The 25,925-nt window shown below is 43.3% G+C and overlaps 1 protein-coding gene across 1 annotated transcript in view; it reads right to left on the bottom strand.

The window, feature by feature from the left end:
* The window catches only part of stxbp5a (syntaxin binding protein 5a (tomosyn)), a 164,807-nt gene extending 142,250 nt beyond the window's left edge, over positions 1-22,557 (bottom strand). The window contains exons 1-2 of the mRNA XM_065008922.1: positions 22,092-22,557; positions 17,578-17,675 (exon numbers count right to left, since the gene is read on the bottom strand). Of these exons, the coding sequence (XP_064864994.1) occupies positions 17,578-17,675; positions 22,092-22,232 (239 nt within the window). The 5' untranslated portion in view covers positions 22,233-22,557. The remainder of the gene's footprint in view (positions 1-17,577; positions 17,676-22,091) is intronic.
* Between the last annotated feature and the right edge of the window lie 3,368 nt (positions 22,558-25,925).

The raw sequence follows: 25,925 nt of genomic DNA, 5'->3' as shown, positions 1-25,925 counted from the left end.
ACGGTTTCCCATGCTTGTTCAATGACCCATAAACAATTAATGAACATGCACCTGTGGAACGGTTGTTAAGACACTAACAGCTTACAGACGGTAGGAAATTAAGGTCACAGTTATAACAACTTAGGACACTAAAGAGGCCTTTCTACTAACTCTGAAAAACACCAAAGAAAGATGCCCATTGGTATCACTAACAGGCTCATCTGCGTGAGCGTGCCTTAGGCATGCTGCAAGGAGGTATGAGGATTGCAGATGTGGCCAGGGCAATAAGTTGCAATGTCTGTACTGTGAGACGCCTAAGACAGCGCTACAGTGAGACAGGACGGACAGCTGATCGTCCTCACGTAACAACACCTGCACAGAATCGGTACATCCGAACATCACACCTGTGGGACAGGTACAGGATGGCAACAGCAACTGCCCGAGTTACACCGGGAACGCACAATAGCTCCATCAGGGCTCAGATTGTCCGTAATAGGCTGAGAGAGGCTGGACTGAGGGCTTATAGGCCTGTTGTAAGGCAGGTGCTCACCAGACATCACCGGCAATAATGTCACCTATGGGCACAAACCCACCGTCGCTGGTCCAGACAGGACTGGCAAAAAGTGCTCTTCACTGACGAGTCGCAGTTTTGTCTCACCAGGGGTGATGGTCGGATTCTCGTTTATCGTCGAAGGAATGAACGTTACCCCGAGGCCTGTACTCTGATCGATTGGTCTGGGGCGGTGTCACAGCATCATCGGACTGAGCTTGTTGTCATTGCAGGCAATCTCATCGCTGTGCGTTACAGGGAAGACATCCTCCTCCCTCATGTGGTACCCTTCCTGTAGGCTCATCCTGACATGACCCTCCAGCATGACAATACCACCAGCCATACTGCTCGTTTTGTGCCTGATTTCTTGCAAGACAGGAATGTCAGTGTTCTGCCATAACCAGCGAAGAGCCCGGATCTCAATCCCATTGAGCACGTCTGGGACCTGTTGGATCGGAGGGTGAGGGCTAGGGCCATTCCCCCCCAGAAATATCCGGGAACTTGCAGGTGCCTTGGTGGAAGAGTGGGGTAACATCTCACAGCAAGAACTGGCAAATCTGGTGTAGCCCATGAGGAGGAGATGCACTGCAGTACTTAATGCAGCTGGTGGCCACACCAGATACTGACTGTTACTGTTTATTTTGACCCCCCCTTTGTTCAGGGACACATTATTCCATTTCTGCTAGTCACATATCTGTGGAACTTGTTCAGTTCATGTCTCAGTTGTTCAATCTTGTTATGTTCATACAAATATTTACACATGTTAAGTTTGCTGAAAATAAACGCAGTTTGCTGAGTTTATGTCATAAGGCCTTAAATTGACCGCCAAGTTTTACCCTATCACAGTGGCGTTAGGAAGCTCATGGTTTACAGGCCACATCAAGCCTGCAAGTCACATTATGCAGGCTTGCAAAGGGACATATAATTCCTATTGGAATCCAGCCAGAGTTAGGACATCCAACAGTTGGAATTTTTATTCACTCTTAACCTACATTCAGAATGACTATTAGGGTTAGGAACATTGTGAGGAGACTATCTAAACCATTTAAACTGGAAAACCATTTCAGAAACAGGTGCAATAAATCAAACTTAATTGGATTTGTTTCGAAAAGTATATGTTATTTATCTTTGTGTAGCATAAGATTAATCAATCAATCAATCAATGCACATACAAACACACAGATATTAAAAACAATCCTAAAAAGCGTGACCTGCGGTAGACGTGCTGGGAAATCTGATCATGATGAGTGCGGTGAGAATGAGAATGTTTTACTGACACAATCACACTTTCACACTCAACAGTGGTTATTAAAACCAACACTGGGGTAATTTTACATGACCGAGTGTTAATTTCACTCTTACAGAGTTAATTTAACCCTGAATCTACACTAGAAATGTTACACTGAAAAATCAACACTAGGTAACATTGGCCAATTTTCTGTATAGTCTGGACTGTCCACTTCCATGGATATTCTTCCAACCGGCCGTACAGTGCAGCAAACCCAGTTATACCCGTAGCCAGTGTCCAATTTCCATAGCCTCTATCTGTCTGTAGTTTTCCATAGCAACTGAGTCTCCTGTGGGAGGGGACTCCTAGATTACACTATGGCAGGACTGGAGAGGTGAGAGTGGGGATGTGCTATTTAAAAAATTATATTTAAAAAATGTAACCTTTATTTAACAAGGCAAGTCAGTTAAGTAAATTCGAAACATTTACATTTCTTGGAATGGCCTAGTCAAAGCCCAGACCTCAATCCAATTGAGAATCTGTGGTATGACTTAAATATTGCTGTACACCAGCGGAACCCATCCAACTTGAAGGAGCTGGAGCAGTTTTGTATTGAAGAATGGGCAAAGATCCAGGGAGTCAGGTCCCATGTCATCACATCACTCTCAGAGATGTTGGTTACCAATGCAACCTGCATGCTACTATCTCAACCTGCACATGATTGTTGTACTAGCATTTCAGACAGATCCAACTGTCACTCTAAAGCCTGTTGTTAGTGCCTTGTCATGTCATCACATTACTCTCAGGGATGAGGACAGCCAGGGATGTAGAGGTAGAAAAATATATGTTAACATTTCCAAAATGACAGGAGGCGAGTAGTAGTTTGTGTGTGTGTTGGAGTGTCACGCACGCTGACACTCCAACACACACACAAACACTCACTTCATCATTTGCTCACACGCGCTTAATATGCACATACCTTTATACTGACTATACACACACACGCCCACTCACATACAATCCTCATATACTGTACGCTGCTGCTACTCTGTTTATCATACATTCGGATTCCTAGTCACCTGAACCCTCACATACTGTATCTACCTCTATCACTCCAGTATCCCTGCACATTGTAATTATGGTACCAGAACTAATTGACCCTGTGTTATTGTTCTACCTTATATATGATTTTTCTAGTATTACATGGTTATTGATTACTGCATTGTTGGGTTTAGAGGTTGCAAGAATGGCCTTTCACTGTACTTGTGCACGGGACATTAAAACTTTAAACTTTTCTATTGATTGAACATAATAGGTGGGTATTAACGCTATTCATTAAATATTAGGTGGGTAAGCTGTGTTTGCATGTGTTTACTCTATCACTGGAGCCAACCACAGCCTGGTTAATGCAGATGACTGGTACTAGCATTAAAAACAGATCCCAGCCTCTACTGTACCTGTCACTCTAATCTGAGCTTTTAAATTACAATGACTATGACATTATGATATGACATTTGATACGATGTGACATTTATATAATACAATTATGGCATTATGTTTAAGAATGTTTAGCATGAATTCCAAATCTGCCATGTTTTTTTTTTTCAATCTACGAGTCACACAAACACCCTTTTGTAGGAGAAAATGTTGGTAAAGTAAACACTGCCCCTATTCAAGAACTCTTTCTCCCCTCTAGTTTAATACTTTTTTCAAAGAGGGGGTTCAGTACACACACTGGCTCTGCCTTTCACTCATCAAGCTCATATTAGCCCTTCATAATGACACTCTCTTCCCTCCCTTTCTCTAGCATTAGCTATTCCCCTCCACCATGGAGGCAGGAGGTAATTGGAGGGAGAGAGGGAGAGATCCTCAGATATGTGCCCACTAAGGTTGCCTCGCCGGGGGCATCTATCGACTGCAGCAGGCTGCCCTGGAAGGATTTCTTTGAAGTGTGGGGGCGATAAGATGGATCTATGGGCCCTGGGCAACCTTTGATGGAAAGACCCACTGGCTGAATGACAGACACTCTGTCAGCCTCTCTGCAGCCTCCAGCCTCCCGCCGGCCTGTCACCCCCTAAATGTAATGAAGTGTATGTGCGTGTGTGTATACGTCTCTACATTGCTTGTTTCTGTGTGTGTGTGTGCCTGCCTCCATGTGTTTAACCTGTGTGGGTGTGTGTGTGCGCGCGTGTTTGCAGTGTGTACCTGTATGTCTCCCTCTCAGCGTCCAAATGAGGTCTGTATTTACAGTGAGGAGCCAGTCAAGTGTGTGCTGAAATCTATTGACTGTAATTAGTGAACAGGTAGGTGACGTCCCCACGACCAGGTAGCCTGGCCTGGACTGCACTGGGACACAGCACAGCACAGTCTGGTTTCTACCTCACCTGGCCAACACACACACACAACCAACACCCAAACACTACCATCTGCAGTGCCAGGGGGAAGGAGAGGAGTGTTGATCAAAAGCAGTAGAGGAGGAGTAGAGGAGGGAGGGTGGGAAAGAGAGAGCAAAAAGAGAAGAGGAGAAATAGAGAGAGCGAGAGAGAGAGAGAGACTGACACAAAAGAAGGGTAAGCAAACAGACCAAAACACAGTGGGTAATCTCCATTTCAATTTCTCTAAGATAACTCAGGTGTAGAATTCCTCATTGGGAGTGCAATGCACCACAGATTGGGGACCACATACTCTGGTTACCATGGCCACATCATGCCACTTCAGTCCTGACTGTGGATTAACCACAGTAGCCAGTCTGATCCACAGTACCCACCATTTATATTATATTCCTCTATTCCTTGTCTGCCTGTTAGGCCTCTGTCGGGTGGCGGACGAGGAAGGGAGCATCGTTTTCTGAGTAAAGACAAAGTTTAATCTCTCACTAAAACTTTTCCATGAGCAAACCGTTGAATCACGTGCCCTTCTTCCTAAGCAGAATAACACAAACACACACACACACACACACACAGCCATCATTCTAGGCAGGACAGGGGCTCAGCAGCAGAGAGATAAAGGACGGTTGGTCGGAGAGGCAGCAGGAGCCAGTATAGGAATAGGAATAGGTCATTGTACATACAGCACATTATTTAATAGGATCTGGAATGACATCACAAACAGATGATTTCTATGACAACCTATTTTATTGTTCAAAAGTCACCCTGTAGAGCTTGTCATGGCTAAGAGACTTTGGGTTGAAAAACACTGTGAAATAAATATACACTGTCCAAGTGGACAGGGATGGTGACCACTTCCATCTAGTGAGATTAGAAAAGGGAACAGCAGCTTTACAGATGTTAAAAAAGCCCTTCAGTGCAATGACATTGACTGTACTCACAACCCCCCCCCCCCCCACAAGGTGTTGAGAGTTTAACACAGGGCTGCTGGCCAATGTTGCTTCCCACAGTCATGTCAAATTGACAGGATGCCCTTTGGGTGGTGGACCATTCTTGATACACACGGAAAACTGCTGAGCGAGAAAAACCCAGCAGCATTGCAGTTCTGACTGTTTTTTTAAGCGTTCATTGACGCTTAAATCTTTTGTCTTGCCCATCAACCCTCTGAATGGCACACATACACAATCCATGTCTCATTTGACTCAAAGCTTAAAAATCCTTCTGTCTCCTTCCCTTCATCTAAGACTTTGGACAGATACTCCAATCTCCGCTGTGGAGCTTTGCAGCTCCTTCAGGGTTATCTTTGGTCTCTTTGTTGCCTCTCTGATTAATGCCCTCCTTGCCTGGTCCATGAGTTTTGGTGGGTTTGAGTCTCTCTTGGCAGGTTTGTTGTGGTGCCATATTCTTTCCAATTTTTAACAATGGATTTAATGGTGCTCCAAGGGAAATTCAAAGTTTTGGATATTTTTTTATTAACCCAACCCTGATCTGTACTTCTCCACAACTTTGTCTCTGACCTGTTTGGAGAGCTCCTTGGTCTTCATGGTGCCGCTTGCTTGGTGGTGCCCCTTGCTTAGTGGTGTTGCAGACTTTGGGGCTTTTCAGTACAGGTGTATATATACTGAGATCATGTGAAAGATCATGTGGCACCTAGATTGCACACAGTTGGACTTTATTTAACTAATTATGTGACTTCTGAAGGTAATTGGTTGCACCAGATCTTATTTAGGGGCTTCATAGCGAAAGGGGGGAAACATATGCACGCACCACTTTTCCCTAATTCTTTCATTTCACTTCACCAATTTGGACTATTTTGTGTATGTCCATTACATGAAATCCAAATAGAAATCGATTTAAATAACAGTTTTTAATGCAACAAATAGGAAAAACACCAAGGGGGATGAATACTTTTGAAGGCATTGTATATACAGTCCAAGTCAAAAGTTTGGACACACCTACTCATTGAAGGGTTTTTCTTTCTTTGTTTCTATTTGTCTACATTGTAGAATGATAGTGAAGACATCAAAATAACGCATATGGAATCATGTAGTAACCAAAAATGTGTGAAACAAATCAAAATATATTTTATTTTTGAGATTCTTCACCCTTTGCCTTGAAGACAGCTTTGCACACTCTTGGCATTCTCTCAACCAGCTTCACCTGCAATGCTTTTCTAACAGTCTTGAAGGAGTTTGTTGGCTGCTTTTCCTTCACTTTGCGGTCCAACTCGGTCCAACACATCCCAAACCATCTCAATTCGGTTGAGGTCGGGTGATTGTGGAGGCCAGGTCATCTGATGCAGCACTCCATCACTCTCCTTCTTGGTCAAATAGCCCTTACACAGCCTGGAGGTGTGTCATTGTCATGTTGAAAAACAAATAATAGTCGCACTAAGCGCAAACCAGATGGGATGGCATATCACTGCAGAATGCTGTGGTAGCCATGCTGGTTAAGTGTGCCTTGAATTCTAAATAAATCACAGACAGTGCCACCAGCAAAGCACCCACACACCATCACACCTCCTCTGCCATGTTTCACACTGGGAACCACACATGCGGAGATCATCTGTTCACCTACTCTGCCTCTCACAAAAATCTCAAATCTGGACTCATCTGACCAAATGACAGATTTCCACCAGTCTAATACACATTGCTTGTGTTTCTTGGCCAAAGCAAGTATTTTCTTCTTGTTGGCCTTCAGTAGTGGCAATTCGACCATGAAGGACTGATTCACGCAGTCTCCACTGAACAGTTGATGTTGAGATGTGTCTGTTACTTGAACTCACTGAAGCATTTATTTGGGCTGCAATTTCTGAGGCTGGGAACTCTAATGAACTTATCCTCTGCAGCAGAGTTAACTCTGGGTCTTCCTTTCCTGTGGCTGTCCTCATGAGAGCCAGTTTTATCATAGAGCTTGATGGTTTTTGCGACTGCACTTGAAGAAACATTAAAAGTTCTTGAACTTTTCTGGATTAACATAACTTCATGTCATAAAGTAATAATGGACTGTTGTTTCTCTTATTTGAGCTGTTCTTGCCATAAAACGGACTTGGTATTTTACCAAATGGGGCTATCTTCTGTATACCTCCCCTACCTTGTCACAACACAACTGATGGGCTCAAACGCATTAAGGAAAGAAATTCCACAAATGACCGTTTAACAAGGCACACCTGTTGATTGAAATGCATTCCAGGTGACTAACTTATGGTTGAGAGAATGTCAAGAGTGTGCAAAGCTGTCATCAAGGCAAAGGGTGACTACTTTGAAGAATCTCAAATATGAAATATATTTTGATTTGTTTAACACGTTTTCGGTTATAACATGACTCCATATCAAATCAAAAAATATATAGCCGGCTGATATCTCAAAGTGCTGTACAGAAACCCAGCCTAAAACCCCAAACAGCAAGCAATGCAGGTGTAGAAGCACGGTGGCTAGGAAAAACTCCCTAGAAAGGCCAGAACCTAGGAAGAAACCTAGAGAGGAACCAGGCTATGTGGTGTGGCCAGTCCTCTTCTCGCTGTGCCGGGTGGAGATTATAACAGAACATGGCCAAGATGTTCAAATGTTCATAAATGACCAGCATGGTCAAATAATAATACTCCAATCTCCGCATATGTGTTATTTCATCGTTTTGATGCCTTCACTATTATTCAACAATGTAGAAAATAGTCCAAATAAAGAAACACTTGAATGAATAAGTGTGTCCAAACTTTTAAATCATACTGTATACAGTTGAAGTCGTAAGTTTACATACACTTAGGTTGGAGTCATTAAAACTTGTTTTTCAACCACTCCACACATTTCTTGTTGACAAACTATAGTTTTGGCAGGTCGGTTAGGACATCTATTTTGTGCATGACACAAGTGATTTTTCCAACAATTGTTTACGGACAGATTATTTCACTTATAATTCACTGTATCACAATTCCAGTGGGTCAGATGTTTACACACACTAAGTTGACTGTGCCTTTAAACAACTTGGAAAAGCACGGGGTGGCAGCATCATGTTGTGGGGTGCTTTGTTGCAGGAGGGACTGGTGCACTTCACAAAATAGATGGCATCATGAGGGAGTAAAATGATGTGGATATATTGAAGCAACAACTCAAGACATCAGTCAGGAAGTTAAAGCTTGGTCTTCCAAATGGACAATGACCCCAAGCATACTTCCAAAATTGTGGCAAAATGGCTTAAGGACAACAAAGTCAAGGTATTGGAGTGGCCATCATAAAGCCCTGACCTCAATCCTATAGAAAATTTGTGGGCAGAACTGAAAAAGTGTGTGCGAGCAAGGAGTTCTACAAACCTGACTCAGTTACACCAGCTCTGTCAGGAGGAATGGGCCAAAATTCACCCAACTTATTGTGGGAAGCTTGCGGAAGGCTACCCGGAACGTTTGACCCAAGATAAACAATTTAAAGGCAATACTATCAAATACTAATTCAGTGTATGTACACTTATGACCCACTGGGAATGTGATGAATTAAATAAAAGCTGAAATAAATCCTTCTCTCTACTATTATTCTGACATTTCACATTCTTAAAATAAAGTGGTGATCCTAACTGACCTAAGACAGAGAATGTTTAAGAGGATATAATGTCAGGAATTGGGAAAAACTGAGTTTAAATGTATTCTGACTTCAACTGTGTATACACATTTCCATTTCTCTCTGTCTCAAGGGCCCCCTACGGGCTTCATCCCATGTAAGCCCCGACATTAATCAGGCCCTGGATCTGCACTATGCAGCTGATGCAAGGGCACATTTTTCACTGGCTGTCCACTGGCCACAAAAACAATGATTGATAGGCAACTTACATTAAAATACACATACGGTTTACATTTGTGAACAGCCATCCACAACAACCACAATCTGTGGTGCAAAAAGTTAAATAAGAAGTGATATCCGTATCGCCCGTAGGCTACACCACTGCTGTCGTCCTCCAAGCGTTTATTCAAGTTAGATCATCTTTGGATGCCGACAGCAGTCACACCATTGGAAGACATAGCTTGGACTGTAACCTACGAAAGCCTATTCCTGCTCTTTTCCTGCTATCCATTAAACACATTTAGTGTGTCATCATAGTGGTCAGACTCGCTCAGGTGGAACTTAAACTTGCACCTTTTTTCAATGATGATTTAAATGTAATTGAGAAAACAGAAAGGTGTCAAAGATTTATTTCACAAACATCCTGTCTGAATTTAAAAGTAATCTTATAAGTAATCATGCTTTTTTGCTCTTAACGTAATGTATTACAGTTCGTCTTTTTGTAATCTATTACGTTTACGGGGGGGAGGAGGAGGGGAGTTGATATTTATGCCTCTGTAACTTTCTCACTTATCATTATTCACGATTTATTCATGATTTTCCATCCACCCTGCAAACAAAAATGAGTCGTTAGGACATCCTGGAATGCAACAAACCAGGAACTAGACAAAACCTCCAGGGGACCATGATGCAAATTCCTGACCACTTTAGGTGACTATTTCGTGACGTTCCGAGGACGTCTTAACGACAGTTGTTTTTTGCAGGGAAGTTCCCTTGGGACCATCACGTGACGTCCTAATGACTAGTAAAATGAAAGTCCTGAGAATGTCCTAAAAAGGCCCTGGCATGGTCCTCAGTGACGTCCTGGTAGGGACTAAACCAAGTGAACGTTTCCTTGTGGTCATTGAATGTCCCATGGATAATGTTCAATCAGAACCAAATAGGAACATTTTCGTAATGTTCCCATAATGGACATCAAAACATCCTTATTACAACATTATTCTGCGACCAAACTGAGCTTAACGATATATTGTAATCTTCCTAGAATGTTCTCAGAACGTCACTGGGATAACGTCTCATCAAAACCCTTAAAGGGACCTAATAGGAACGTTGCCTAATGTCATTAGGAAGTCCCCTGTTTGCTGGGCACATTAATGTATGTCCAGAAACATATTATATTTTTATTTACAATAAAAGTGACTCCATTCATTTCTAAACATTAAAACAGATATGGATGGAAATACCCTCAAATAAAATGTGCCATTCTGTTCTGTTTTCTCATAGAAACATTTCTCAAATCCAAAATGCTGGTTTTAGCTTCACTGTCCAAATAAATATGTGGGGGAGTGTATATAGGCTTTGTTTACACAGGCAGCCCAATTCTGATCTTTTTTCCACTAATTGTTCTTTTGATCAATCACATCAGATCTTTTCACATCAGATATTTTTCAGAGCTGATCTGATTGGTCAAAACACCAATTGGTGAAACATTTATCATAATTGGGCTGCCTGTGTGAATGCAGGATATATGCACACACACATGGTGAGATTGTAAAATATACACATGCTAATTTCACTCACACACACGTGCATACAAAAGCCAGACACACAAACATATGCACACACACATACACGCATGCACGCACACACACACACACACACACACACACACACACACACACACACACACACACACACACACACACACGGTGAGATTGTAAAATATACACATGCTAATTTCACTCACACACACGTGCATACAAAAGCCAGACACACAAACATATACACACGCACACACACACGCACACACGCACACACACACACACACACACACACACACACACACACACACACACACACACACACACACACACACACACACACACACACACACACACACACACACACACAGCAGCCAGGCTACTTTGAACGGCCTCTCTGTTGCTGTCTCATTCAGCCTTGGCTCCCCTCAGCTTCAGCACATTATGTAAATACTGACACCCACATACACACGCAAACTTACACACACACACACACACACACACATACACACACACACAACCCCAGGCCTGGACTGTACCGTGGAGTGCCATCTGAAATGGTTAGCTCACGACGAGAGACGCCAGACCAGGGAAGGGAAGGGTAAAAAATCCCAAATGATTTTAAAAATCTGATAAAACTACAAATAGATCAATAGATAAATGCACAGTGGCTTCTGACCTGGAAAATTGAACATCTCTTCTCTGTGAGGCTGGCTGGCCTGTGCTGTTTAATTAGTCTCTCTCTCTCTCAATCCAGCATCACAGCTAGCTGCTCTACTCTCACAATATAGAATAATAATATACATGTAAGCAGACGCTTTTATTCAAAAGGACTTACAGACAAGCGTGCATACATGTTATGTATGGGTGGTCCCAGTTGGAATCGAACACACTGCCTTTGGCATTGCAAGTGCCATGCTCTACCGACTGAGCCACACAGGACCACTCTGTAAGAAGCTAAGCCTCTACAGCAGATCTCTACAACCAGATCTCTATAGCCAGATCTCTACAACCAGATCTCTATAGCCAGATCTCTACAGCAAGATCTCTACAACCAGACCTCTACAGCAGATCTCTACAGGCATATCTCTACGGCATATCTCTGAGGCAGATCTCTACAGGCAGATCTCTACGGCAGATCTCTGAGGCAGATCTCTACAATCAGACCTCTACAGCAGATCTCTACAGGCAGATCTCTACGGCAGATCTCTGAGGCAGATCTCTACAACCAGATCTCTATAGCCAGATCTCTACAACCAGACCTCTACAGCAGGTCTCTACCACCAGATCTCTACGGTAGATCTCTACAAGCAGATCTCTAAGGCAGATTTATACAACCAGATCTCTACAGCAGTTCTCTACAAGTAGATCTCTACAGCCAGAACTCTACAGCAGATCTCTACAGCCAGATCTCTATAGCAGATCTTTACAACCAGATCTCTACAGCAGATCTCTACAGCCTGACAACTACAGCCAGATCTCTACAACCAGATCTCTACAGCAGATCTCTACAACCAGACCTCTACAGCCAGATCTCTACAACAGATTTCTACAACCACGTCTCTACCGCAGATTTCTACAGCCAGATCTCTACAGAAGATGTCTACAACCAGATCTCTACAGCCAGATCTCTAAGCAGATCTATACAGCAGATCTCTACAACCAGATCTTTACAACCAGATCTCTACAACCAGATCTCTACAGCAGATCTCTACAGCCTGACATCTACAGCAGATTTCTACAGAGATCTCTACAGCAGATCCCTACAACCAGATCTCTACAGCAGATCTCTACAGCCAGATCTCTACAGCCAGATCTCTACAACCAAATCCCTACAGCAGGGAAGGGGTAAGCCAGATAGAGATTCTAGTCGCATTGTAATACCAATACTGTGGACCAATAATGCATTAAACAACAAAGAGGCAACATGGATGGAAATGGAGTGTATAACTCTGCAATGTGTGTGCCTGTGCGTGTATGTGTACGCGTGTACCTATGTGTATGTGTGCCAGAGCATTCATCTGTGTGTGTGTGTGTGTGTGTGTGTGTGTGTGTGTGTGTGTGTGTGTGTGTGTGTGTGTGTGTGTGTGTGTGTGTGTGTGTGTGTGTGTGTGTGTGTGTGTGTGTGTGTGTGTGTGTGTGATTTCTCCAACACCCTCTGCCCCGGTGATGAGACAATCTGTCGGTGTGCGGCGCGACAATTTGACCCATTGATCTGTGTCTGTCCGGCTGGGTTATAGGACTGCTATTTCCCCTGCTCGCCCACCCTGGTGTGAAGGAGTCATCATGCCAGGCACTGCTGCATAGAAACACCCACAGGCCACCAAAACACACACACAGATTGCGGACCTGGTTCAATACTGTAGAAACACCTCCCTCCATCTTTCCTCCCATTCTGGAAGCCATGGATATATGAAAGCTTGGAAACCACTGCAAACATTTCACTGATATGGGCATGTTAGATGAGTGGCTACTTGAAGAAGGGAAGTACCCCATCTGTAATATGGTCATTCTGCAGTCTGTATTAGTAACACAGTCCTTTCTCTCTATCCTCTCACACTTCAATGAGCAGATCATTTAATATAGCTAAACTGCTGGTGCAGCCAGACATCTTTCAATTGCTCCCTACATATTTTGAGACAAAGAAAATATTGCTGCAGAGCCTAATGATGCAGATTGATCCCAAACAATTGAGACAGGGCGTGTGTGTGTGTGTGTGTGTGTGTGTGTGTGTGTGTGTGTGTGTGTGTGTGTGTGTGCATGTGTGCGTGTGCATGTGTGTATGTGTGCAGTAAAGATCATTACAACACACAGATCAATATGACTTTCATGCTTGTTGAAAAGCACAGGAGCTGCATGGGTCTAACCTTAGCTGAGAAGTTAAGTGGCGCATGACATCAAGAGAATTATTTTCTCTCCTTCTCCCCTCTTCGCTTCTCCTCTATCGCTCTGTGTTTTTTCTGTGCCTCTCTCACTCTCTCTTTGTGTCTCTCTCTGTGTTTCTGTGTGTGTGTGATGTGTTTCTGTGTGTGTGATGTGTTTCTGTGTGTGTGTGATGTGTTTCTGTGTGTAGGTACATGCGTCTCTCGCTCTCTCTCTGACATTACCAAAGGGACAGTAAACACATCGTCCTAACCCTGGCCAACATCACAAACGGGACAGTTTTTAGGATCACAGGCCATTCACTAGGCTGGCAGATCTGGGGACCCTCTACTGTCTTCTCCTCTTCCCCTGCCGTAGTTCTCCAGCCCGCTCAGCTCCGCCCGCTGCCAGGCTCAGGCCCTTGATCTGCCACATCCTGTTATCCTCCATGGGAGGAAAGGAGAGGAGAGCACCGCCAACAGCCTCACCACAGTCACACTGATAACAGCTAGCCTTACAGGCTACAGGACCGAGATAGAGCTACAGGAAAGACATAGAGCTACAGGACATACTGTTGAGCTGCAGGACAGAGATAGTGCTACAGGACAGACATAGAGCTGCAGGACAGACATAGAGCCACAGGATAGAGATAGAGCTACAGAACATGCATATAGCCACAGGACAGCAGTAGCGCTGCATGACAGACATAGAGCTACAGGACAGACATAGAGCTACGAGCCAGATATAGAGCTACAGGACAGAGATAGTGTTACAGAACAGACATAGAGCTACGGGACAGGCATAGAGCTACAGAACAGATATAGAGCTACATGGCAGGCATAAAGCTACAGGACAGAGATAGAGCTACAGGACAGACATAGCTACAGGACAGACATAGCTACAGGACAGATAAAGCTACAGAATAGAGATAGAGCTACTGGACAGACATAGAACTACAGGACAGAGATAGAGCTACAGGACAGACATAGCTACAGGACAGACATAGAGCTACAGGACAGACATAGAGCTACAGGACAGACATAGAGCTATGGGACAGAGATAGAGCTACAGGACCAACATAGAGCTACAGGACAGACATAAAGCTAAGGAGAGATAGAGCTACAGGACAGACATATGGCTACAGGACAGAGATACAGCTACTGGACACAGAGATAGAGGACAGACATAGAGCTACAGAACAGACATAAAGCTAGAGGATAGAGGTACTGGACAGAGATATAGCTACATGACAGACATAGAGCTACAGGACAGACATATAGCTACAGGACAGAGATAGAGCTACATGACAGACATATAGCTACAGGACAGACATAGCTACAGGACAAACATAGAGCTATGGGACAGATATAGAGCTACAGAACAGGCATAGAGCTACGGGACAGATATAGAGCTGCAGGACAAACATAGAGCTACAGGACAGTAATAAAGCCACATGATAGAGATAGAGCTACTGGACATACATATAGCTACAGGACAGAAACAGAGCTGCAGGACAGACATAGAACTGCAGGACAGAGAAAGAGCTACAGGACAGACAGAGCTACATGACAGGCATAGAGCTACAGGACAGATGTAGAGCTACAGGACAGAGATAGAGCTACAGGACATACATAGTGCTGCAATACAGACATAGAGCTATGAGCCAGACATAGAGCTCCAGGACAGAGATAGTGCTAGAGAACAGACATAGAGCTACAGGACATAGAGCTACAGAACAGATATAGAGCTACATGACAGGCATAAAGCTACAGGACAGAGATATAGATACAGGACAGACATAGAGCTACATGACAGGCATAAAGCAACAGGACAGAGATAGAGCTACAGAACAGGCATAGAGCTACATGACAGACATAGAGATGCAGGACAGAGATAGAACTACAGGACAGACATAGAGCTACAGGACAGACATATAGCTACAGGACAAACATAGAGCTATGGGACAGATATAGAGCTACAGAACAGGCATAGAGCTACGGGACAGACATAGAGCTGCATGACAAACATAGAGCTACAGGACAGACATAGAGCTACAGGACAGACATAAAGCCACATGATAGAGATAGAGCTACTGGACAGACATATAGCTACAGGGCAGAAACAGAGCTACAGGACAGACATAGAACTACAGGACAGAGAAAGAGCTACAGGACAGAGAAAGAGCTACAGGACAGACAGAGCTACATGACAGGCATAGAGCTACAGGACAGATATAGAGCTACAGGACAGAGATAGAGCTACAGGACAGACATAGAGCTACAGGGCAGAGATATAGCTACAGGACAGACAGAGCTACAGGACAGACAGAGCTACAGGGCAGAGATAGAGCTACAGGACAGGCATAGAGCTACAGGACAGAGATAGAGCTACAGGACAGACATAGAGCTACAGGGCAGATATATAGCTACAGGACAGACAGAGCTACAGGGCAGAAACAGATCTACAGGAAAGAGATAGAGCTACAGGACAGAGATAAAGCTACAGGACAGACATAGAGCTACGGGGCAGAGAAAGAGCTACAGGGCAGAAACAGATCTACAGGACAGAGATAGAGCTACAGGGCAGAAACAGATCTACAGGACAGAGATAGAGCTACAGGACAGAGATAGAGCTACAGGACAGAGATAAAGCTACATGACAGACATAGAGCTACGGGGCAGAGATAGAGCTACAGGGCAGAAACAGATCTACAGGACAGACAGAACATCAAAGACCTAAGGCTATAGTATACAGCCACACAACAGACAAAGAGCTAGAGCTGCAAGGATTGCAACAGAACATAGTTACAAGTATAGCGAGCAAGTAGTCCTATAAGGCTAATACAATCAGACTCAGAGACAAAGCACCAGAGACAAATCTAGTGCTACAGCACGAGGCTATAGGCATACTTTAAGCAAAGGGCTACACAACTACAGCTATAACACATGTCTACTACTAGACCCTCAGCCAAATCATCTTCATCAAAGGACAAATAAAAAAGTAACAATAAGAGCATGTCTTTCCTACCAGGCATCATCGTTATCAGATTAGGCAAGAGCGAGCCGAGTCATCGTCGAGAGCACTGATCGAAAAAGGGAAAAGCGCAGGCAGTTGCATGACTCTCCATTCACCTTCCTCTCCCAGAGATAAGAACCTATCTCTGTCTGTTCCACATCACTCAAAGAGCTGACTGAAGTCATGACGTTTTTCTAGTCTCTCAAATTCAAAGCTACCAACATCAGTGAGGAGGAAGAATTGTCAAACCCTGAACCATTCACTGACAGTTCAACATCAACTGAAGTAGTCAAAGAAAGCACGTATTGCATCAGTGTAAACTGAACAGCATATCAACAACTCTATGGTTACATCTTGATTGACACCAATCTAATATCAATGCAAATAGATCAACACCGATATCCTGCACCTATTAGAACTGAGATTTGTTTTTGCCTCATCTCATTCAGATATAAGTAGAAATGAAGCCCACTTGTACAAGACCGCAAGCAGGAACAAAGGCAGACATCAGACAGAAAGACAGACAGCATGGGGGGACAAAAAGACAGACACAGACAGGCAGAGAGACAGAGGCATGTCGCCGCCCACCTGTCCACCCTTTAATCACACCTGAATGAGTTGTTTTTCAGCGAGAACACACGCTGGAACAGTAAAGGGGCCTGGCGCAGGCAGGCAGAGAAGCAGGCAGGCAGGAGGCAGGCAGGTAGAGAGGCAGGCAGGCAGGAGGCAGGCAGAGAGGCAGGCAGGCAGAGAGGCAGGCAGGCAGGAGGCAGGCAGGCAGGAGGCAGGTAGGCAGGAGGCAGGCAGGCAGGAGGCGAGCTAGTGGGAGGGTGCTCTCTGTAGCTATGGCTCCCTGTGGTGCCATTCCACTGCTTTGTGTTGTGAAGCACAGCAAGCTGTTGGCCCTGTAAACAGGCTGCTAGCTCTATATCAGGATTTTTTATTTTTACAATGTAACACGCAATTATACTGTAAGATGTGTTATTACATATGGGTAGACTGATTATACATACGAAAACATGAGCTCAGCCTGTTATTCCAAGGACATTCTGATTGTCTTTCTATTCAATCCATCCATTCATCCATCTATCCAAACATTCGTCTATCCACCCATCTATCCATACATCCCACCTACCTGCTGCTGGTCTGGGCTGAGAGTAGCCTCATGCAGGTCCTTCCCCAGGAACCCAGGGTACAAAAACACAAACAAATCAATGGAGTTAAACACAGCTCCACACAGAAAGGATACAGTCTGAGGGCGCCACTCTGGGTCCCAATGGCCAGGATCTTCTGGACTGGGTCATGGGCCATGGACGACGGCTGATAGGGGAAGCCATGACGGACAGTCTGGGCATCCAATGAGAGGGCAGCAAATCAGGGCGATGCGGAAACAACAGGTAAATCATGGTTAGAGGGAATTTTCATGAGCGTTCTCACAACAGAGTAACGTTAGTTTTGTGTCCAAATAATACAATCGATATACGTACTCAAACCGCAATTTGAAGTCTGTGAATGAACACTTGAAATGAACAGGCAAATGAACAAAAATATACAGCAACACAATGAGCACAACAGCAATGACCCTAGAAAAAACATGCATTTTATGTGGGATTTTTTTTTTATCGTAACAGTTAAGTTCCATCATATTGTGTGTGCATAGGCCCATTTTCAGATAATACTAACAACACCATCTCTTTTGATGGTGTCTCCCACATAGCAACTAGTCGTGATTACATTACTACTGTAGAAATAAAACACAGCAATAAAACCAATCACTTTGGGGCGTGACAGGTCTACCACAATATGCTGGTGCTGCTGGAGCCTATTGCATCAGTTGGCAAGTCAGTCGGCGAGTTGTTGTAGCCTACTTGTTTGCTTAAAGCCAGAGCAGAGCAGAGTGCTAAAGCATATTACGTAAGAGCCCCTCCACTGTAGCAGACACCTGCCCTAGCGCAGGCAGCAGCGGAAACACGGGCTGGGCTTTGGATCATTTCCCTCGACCATATGCGCCTGGAGTGCCAACCCAATTATGACACTCCAGGACCCGGCTGGATCAAAACCGCAAGACCTATTTTAGTTTTATTTGTATTTTCACGAAAATAATTGGTGACATGTAGCTTAGGCTGTTCTAGCCAACCATTCCAGATATTAGGCCTACACGGGTCTAGCCAAGCGCAAATGCTGAAACCCTTGCGCACTCTTGCGATGGAGAGAAACACGTCACAAATAGCCCTGCGTTTTCAAGTCGATGATATAGGCAACCACAAATCATTTACATTATGTAGGCCTAATGATATTAATCTTTCCCAAGAGCATTAACTAATATTCATGTTAAAGCGCACAAAACTGTGCCGTGTAGAAATGAGCAGCATCACTCAAAGCTGGGCTGCCATCGCCCCAAGGGATAAAAAAAATGGTATGTATGCCTAATGTCATGTCAAGGGGTAGCCAAGCACCTCAACTGCTCCACGGAGTTGAGTGCAGACTAGAGCTTTTAAATGAACCTCCGACTTCTTAGAGTCGCTATTTGGTCTAAATTATTCAACCCTTACAGTGTACCTATGTATGTCCTCTGTTGTTGTGTACCCTTGTTTACTGAAATCCATACTTTTTAATGAAACGTAAATGTATCCAATAGAACACAGAGTGTTCTTCAATTAAGGTTTTTTTAACATCAGGTATGTACAGTGCGGTGTCCATCAGGGCAGTTGCCTTGGGCTGTTACTCTTCTCTATTTCTACAAATTATTTGCCACTGGTCTTACACAAAGCTAGAATGACTATGTATGGATGATTCTACACACTACATGTCAGCACCCAAAACCAGTGAGCTCACTGAATTATAAATAAAAAGTTACAGTCAGTATCAGAATGGATGATTAATAATAAAGTGGTCTTAAAAGGTGCAATATGCAGAAATCGCTCCACCATTTCTTGGTTGCTAAAATTCTAATAGTTCACCTAATTTGTGTTGACAAAACAAGTAATGTACAGTGTAGAGAATCATTGTACCATCTAAAATGCTGTGAAATATAAGCAAAAATATAGTATTTTCAGCTGTTTGAAGCTGGTGTACAAAATCAAAAGTAAAAGATGCAAAAGGCATAGAAATAGAGCACATAGAACAAATCTACCTATTCTTAGACTTGCATTCAATGACAAATCTATAATTCACATTTCACTCCTCCAGGTCCGTCTCCTGTCAGCAGCCCCGCAGCAGATTAAAAGCTATGGATGACAGGGATTTCAGTTGCATGATTCCGCAGCTGTGGAATGCACTTTCAGACACTATTAGGGCTGAGGAGTCTATGTCCTCCTTTGAAGGCACAGCCCAAGACCTTGCTGTTCAGAAAAGCTTTCAAGGACCTCTGCTAACCCTGTTCTCATGTCTTCCGGATCTGACGACAACTGTATAAAGCTTTGATTGTTATCTGTGTTCTGTGTTTTGGATTGTTCTTATTATTCTTGTGTATATTATTTTAGCACCTTGGGTATGAGAAAAACACTTTACAAATGAAATGAATTGTTGCTATTATTATTATTACATCTAAAAGTAAAGGCATTGTATTTGTTTCAAAACATTCTCTAAGACTTAAACCTCAATTGGAGTTGTGTATAAAGGGTGTGGCCATTGAGCAAGTTGTGGAAGCTAAACTCCTAAGTATAACATTGGATGGTCAATTATCATGGTCAAGTCATATTGACAAAGTTGTTGTGAAGATGGGGAGGGGTATGTCTGTTATAACAAGATGTTCTGCGTTTTTTTACACAAAAATCAACTGTACTAGTTGTTTAGGCTCTGGTCTAGTCCCATCTTGATCACTGTCTGGCAATATGGTCAAGTGCAGCAAAGAAAAACCTAGCAAAGCTGCAGCTGGCTCAGAACAAAGCAGCAAGCCCTGCACAAGACATACCACCATGGGTCTCATCACTGTCCTCAAGTCCAAATGAAGTCGCGGCAACGCACAGTATTATACAGAGCCATGATCACATGGAACATCCTTCCATCTCCAATAACTCAAGCAAACATCAAAATGACCTTTAAAAAAAGTATTGGTATTTGACATTTTATTAGGATCCCCATTAACTGTTGGGAAAGCAGCAGCTACTCTTCCTGAGGTCCACACAAAACATGAAACAGGACATCATACAGAACATTAACAGACAAGAACAATGAATTGAACAACCTCTCATGGAAAGGTGGGACTGTGGTGGGACACACACAAACATGTTTTTTTCTTGTTGTATTGTTTGTATCCTTTTTTGTGTGTGTGTGTTTTAAATGTGTGTGACTGTCCTTGTCTATCAGTGTATCAGTGGTTTGTTACTTGTCATGTTTCGTGTTTTGTGTGGACCCCGGGAAGAGTAGCTGCTGCTTTCCCAACAGCTAATGGGAATCCTAATAAACAAATACATACAATCATCAAATAAACAAATAAATACAATCACCAGTGGGCTACATCCACAGTCGGTGGTTGCAAATCCATTAAGTTTTCCATGTTGATTAAACTTCATCACCTATATTTGGAGGGTTGAAAGGACGTGGAAACAACGTTGATTCACCCAGTTTTTGCCCAGTGGAATTTGATAAACGATTTTATTCAAAAGTATGGATTTCATTGAAAAAAAAAGTCTGTGCTCCACTCTGCAGAGGGGTTGAGGTATTGGATAGTCAAGGGACTACAACACATTGCCGTGAACTTGATGCTGTGGCTGCATGATCATGATCATGTGTAATAAAATAGCCCTTATGCAGGTGTTCAATTCAATCTCGTGTTCGGGTCATCTTGGCCTGGCCCAAACATGACAATTGAATTAAGGTGAGAAACAGTCAAAAATTCAAGGGGTTGTCCATTTGAATAGAAAGCAACGTATCCTATGTATCAACGATAATATAGATTTGCAGGGCGTCCTAAGGATGGGCTACGTTCGTTCCAGCTGATTTGCCGGCAGTGCGTGCATGTCAATCGAATGTGAGCTCTTATTAACCCCATCCATTCTTCTGTCAAGACCTATTCAATGAATAATGGGAGCCAGTGCATGATAACACGGGTCTAAATGTCAGACGCAGCCTTATTCTATGGATCAATGAGGGAATCGGGTGTGTGAACTGGAAGGTGAGTGTTGGTGGGAGACTGATAGCCACTGTATCTACCGGTCAGGGACCCAGCGATTGACATGTTAATCCATTACAATTATGCAAGAAACGGGTTGTTTAATCCCAACCCCTCTGTGTGACAGTTCATGCGAAGTGCAGATGGCATGAGCGATGAAACCAGTCTATTTGAACGGAAGGGGGATATATGTAGGCCTATGCAGTTACTAGATCGTTATAAAGGTAGGACTAAATAGGCTAATGCTGGGATGTAGAGAAACAAACGCTAAATTATGATGGAAAGCCTATTCTATCTTGGTAGATCTCTAAACGCATTCGCCATATGCGCATTTTACAAGCTGGGTTAACAAACACTGGGAATTGACAGATGGCGTTGCCTATGAAGCAAACTATATTATCATTATTATAACACCTTTACATAACAGATGTTGATGAAAAAGACCAGGCAAACGCAGGTGGTCAGCTATAGTAGTTTAACCGTTCATCAGATGATAACAGATGTAGGCTATCAATAATAATAGGTGGCGGCGCGTTAAGTAGTCTATCAATATCGAGAGACGCGGCAGCCAATATGCAGTAAGAAAATAGAGACGTTTGATACAGAAATGTTTGATACAGCTGCATAATAAATGCATCTGACTCGCCCACCTTGCAGAGTTGAAAATTCTCGGACTGAAGGGTCTCCTGCATCAAATTGTTCTCCTGGGTGCCCGACTGGCCAGACGAAGCCGAGGAAGACGCTTGCTCCTTTAGGCCGTCCAGTACCTTCCTGATGTTAAACTTCTTCATTTTACCCCAGAAACACTGCGACGACGACGGAGCACAGAATTGAATTCACCAGCGCAAGATAAGGGGGTAAAGCCACTCTCTCGCTCTCTTCTGATTGCCTTCGTAAATCTCACATTTTAGATTGTGTTTTTACCGCAGTCTCCATGGTGAAAAGGGTTTCGGCCGCACACCGCTCGGGTCGGGCTCGTTGACGCGCAATTTCGAGTCGATTCTCTATTTATTTGTTGTGTGGCTATGTGCGTCGGTGTAGTCTTCTCTGACTCTGTGTCCCACTGCGTCTACGCTGCTCGCTCGCTCTCTCCGTTTTTTCTCCCCTCCTCTCTCTGCTCAGTCAACGCGGAACGCAGCTGCAGCGGTGCTTCTGCGCATTTCAGCAACCGGATATTTGATAGAAGCGCCTCTGCTCCCGTATACATCTCCTTCTCTGCCCTTGCTACAGAGGCAGGATTTCTCTCTCTTTCGCTATCTCGCTCTCTTCCTTTTCTACCTTATTCTCTCTCCCACCTCTTTCTCTGTCTCTCTCTCATTCTATTTCGCACACACACGCATACACACACTGAGGGCAGGGTGAACAGCACCTGGTGATATTTGGATGCATCAGGGCAGACAGACATGGCAGGGTGAGACAGACAGACAGACAGACAGACAGACAGACAGACAGACAGACAGACAGACAGACAGACAGACAGGCAACCTTAATCACCTTGACAAGGCTTGGCTGTACATACGCCCCACATCAATATTAAAACACCACACTTATATTTCATTCATTATCCATGGTGATCACTGTGAGGATTTTATTTGAACCTTGCTTTATTTGTGAGTCGCTCTCATGCCTGACTGATATTGCGTGGGCACCTGTGGACTGTCTGTTGGCACACACACACCAGGCGCCTATGGCACACACACTGAAGTAGACACTGAAGCACAGTGGTGGAAGTAATGGTTGTGTTTACACTCCCGAGTTCCACACCTGATACCTCCTGCTCTGCTCTGTTCTGCTCGCCCTGCTCTGCTCTATGGTGGGAAGCTATCTCTCTTTCTCTCTCTCTCTACCTCTGTCTTTGCTACCACCCTTCTTGTCTTCTCCCCCTTTCCTCTCCCTCTATCCTTCTCTATTCTCCCTCTCCCATCCTTATTGTTTGGCTTAACCACCACAGCCTTCCCAAGCACCAGATAGATCATTATTACATACAGTGGTAGTGCACCTGACTGGCCTTACTACACACCAAAATCAATGGAGTACATTTAACTCTGAAAGTGTAAACTGTACACTATTTTCAGGGAACATACGAGTCCGACTGTACTGGTATTAAATGAACACTTTTGAAAGTGTTAAAGACTTAACTATGTTGCATTGTTCACCATTTTACTATTAAAGTGTTCAAAGGAACTCAATTGTGGTGTTTGCATAGCTCTACTATAGAGTAATATGCAAACACCTACATTTTAAAACATAGCACTTGATTTATACTGAACACAAATATAAACACAACATAAAAAGTGGTGGTCCCATGTTTCATGAGTAAAAATTAAAGATCCCAGAATTTTGCCATATGCACAAAAGTCGTATTTCTCTCAAATTTTGTGATCAAATTTGTTTAGTGGACATTTTTTCCTTTGCCAAGTTAATCCACACATCTGACAGGTGTGGCAAATCAAGAAGCTGATTCAATAGCATGGTCATTACACAGGTGCACCTTGTGCTGAGGACAATAAAAGGCCACTCTAATATGTGCACCTGTTTCGGTCGAAAAATATTTTGATGTGGGGCGCCGTCCTCAAACAATCGCATGTCACGTTTTTGCTGTAATAGCTACCGTAAATCGGACAGTGCAGTTAGATGAACAAGAATTTAAGATTCCAGCCGATATAAGACACTTATAGGTACATACATGTTTAAAATCCATATTATTTCTGATTATTTATTTGAATTGCGTGCCCTCCAGTTTCCCTGGAAGTTGTTCTGCTAGCGGGACCCCGAGCCTTGAGAAGTAGTCCTGGGGCTTTCACCAAGTGAGTTCCTTGGCGAATGTTATATTAAAATTAAACTCCCATGACATTACATATATCATAAGGCCTTTCTTATTGGCCTAGTTGATGGCCTAGTGGTGTTCGGAAACTCCTGGATTACGGGATAGGATATCCAACAGTTTGAATATTTATGCACTCGCAACCTGCATTCAGAATTACTTTCAGGGTTAGGATAGTTAATACAAAACACTACCTAAACCATTTAAACTGGAACAACCATTTCAGTAAAGGGTGAAATAAATCGAACTAATTGATTAGATTAGTTTAGAAAAATGTGTTATTCATCCTTCTGTAGCATAAGACTAATAAATTAATCAATGTACAGTACATGCAAAAACACAGATATTTAAAAAAAATCTACCTGGAGTAGAGCATGCTGGGAAGTATAATAATGATCAGTGTGGTTTTGATTAGACTGGTTTACTCTCCACAGTGTAAAACAATAACTATAGTTATTAACACCAGCACTGGGGGTTCTTTTACACCACTGAGTGTTAATTTCACACTTACACCGTACCTAAACTAGCCGTGCGCATGTGCCATCATGCGCAAATAGATTTTGTCCCCCCACACCAAACGTGATCACGACACGCAGGTTGAAATATCAAAACAAACTCTGAACCAAAGATATTAATCAAAAAGCATTAAACATTTATGGCAATTTAGCTAGCTAGCTTGCAGTTGACAGCTAATTTGTCCTATTTAGCTATCTTGCTGTTGCTAGATAATTTGTCCTGGGATATAAACACTGAGTTATTTGATCTGAAATGCACAAGGTCCTCTGCTCTTACAATTAGTCCAAACATAAAACGGTCAATCAAATCATTTCTAGTCATCTCTCCTCCTTCCAGGCCTTTTCTTCTTTGGACTTTATATGCCGATTGGCATCTAACCTTCATAGTTACCATGACGACCGACCAAATTCAGTTCATCTTTCAATCATCCATGTGGGTATAACCAATGAGGAGATGGCACATGGATATCTGCTTCTATAATCCAATGAGGATATAGGAGAGGCAGGACTTGCACTGCGTTCAGCATCACAAATAGAATTGACTTCTATTTTAACGCTTGGCAACGCAGACGCTCGTTGGTTCGCGAGCAGTGTGGGTGCAATAATTGAATAACATGTACAGTTGAAGTCGAAAGTTTACATACACCTTAGCCAAATACATTTAAACTCTGTTTTTCACAATTCCTGACATTTAATCCTAGTAAAAATCCCCTGTCTTAGGTCAGTTAGGATCACCACTTTATTTTAAGAATGTGTAATGTCAGAATAATAGTGGAGAGAATTATTTATTTCAGCTTTAATTTCTTTCATCACATTCCCAGTGGGCCAGAAATGTACATACACACTATTAGTATTTGGTAGCATTGCCTTTAAATTGTTTAACTTGGGTCAAAGGCTTTGGGTATCCTTCCACAAGCTTCCCGCAATAAGTTGGGTGAATTTTGGCCCATTCCTCCTGACAGAGCTGGTGTAACTGAGTCAGGTTTGTAGGCCTCCTTGTTCGCACACGCTTTTTCAGTTCTTCCCACAAATTTTCTATAGGATTGAGGTCAGGGCTTTGTGATGGCCTCTCTTATACCTTGACGTTGTTGTCCTTAAGCCATTTTGCCACAACTTTGGAAGTATGCTTGGGGTCATTGTCCATT

Source organism: Oncorhynchus nerka, linkage group LG24 (genome assembly GCF_034236695.1).
Source record: "Oncorhynchus nerka isolate Pitt River linkage group LG24, Oner_Uvic_2.0, whole genome shotgun sequence".
Lineage (NCBI taxonomy): Eukaryota > Metazoa > Chordata > Actinopteri > Salmoniformes > Salmonidae > Oncorhynchus > Oncorhynchus nerka.
Note: the sequence above shows the minus strand (reverse complement) of the source record. Positions and strands in the feature narration are given on the sequence as shown.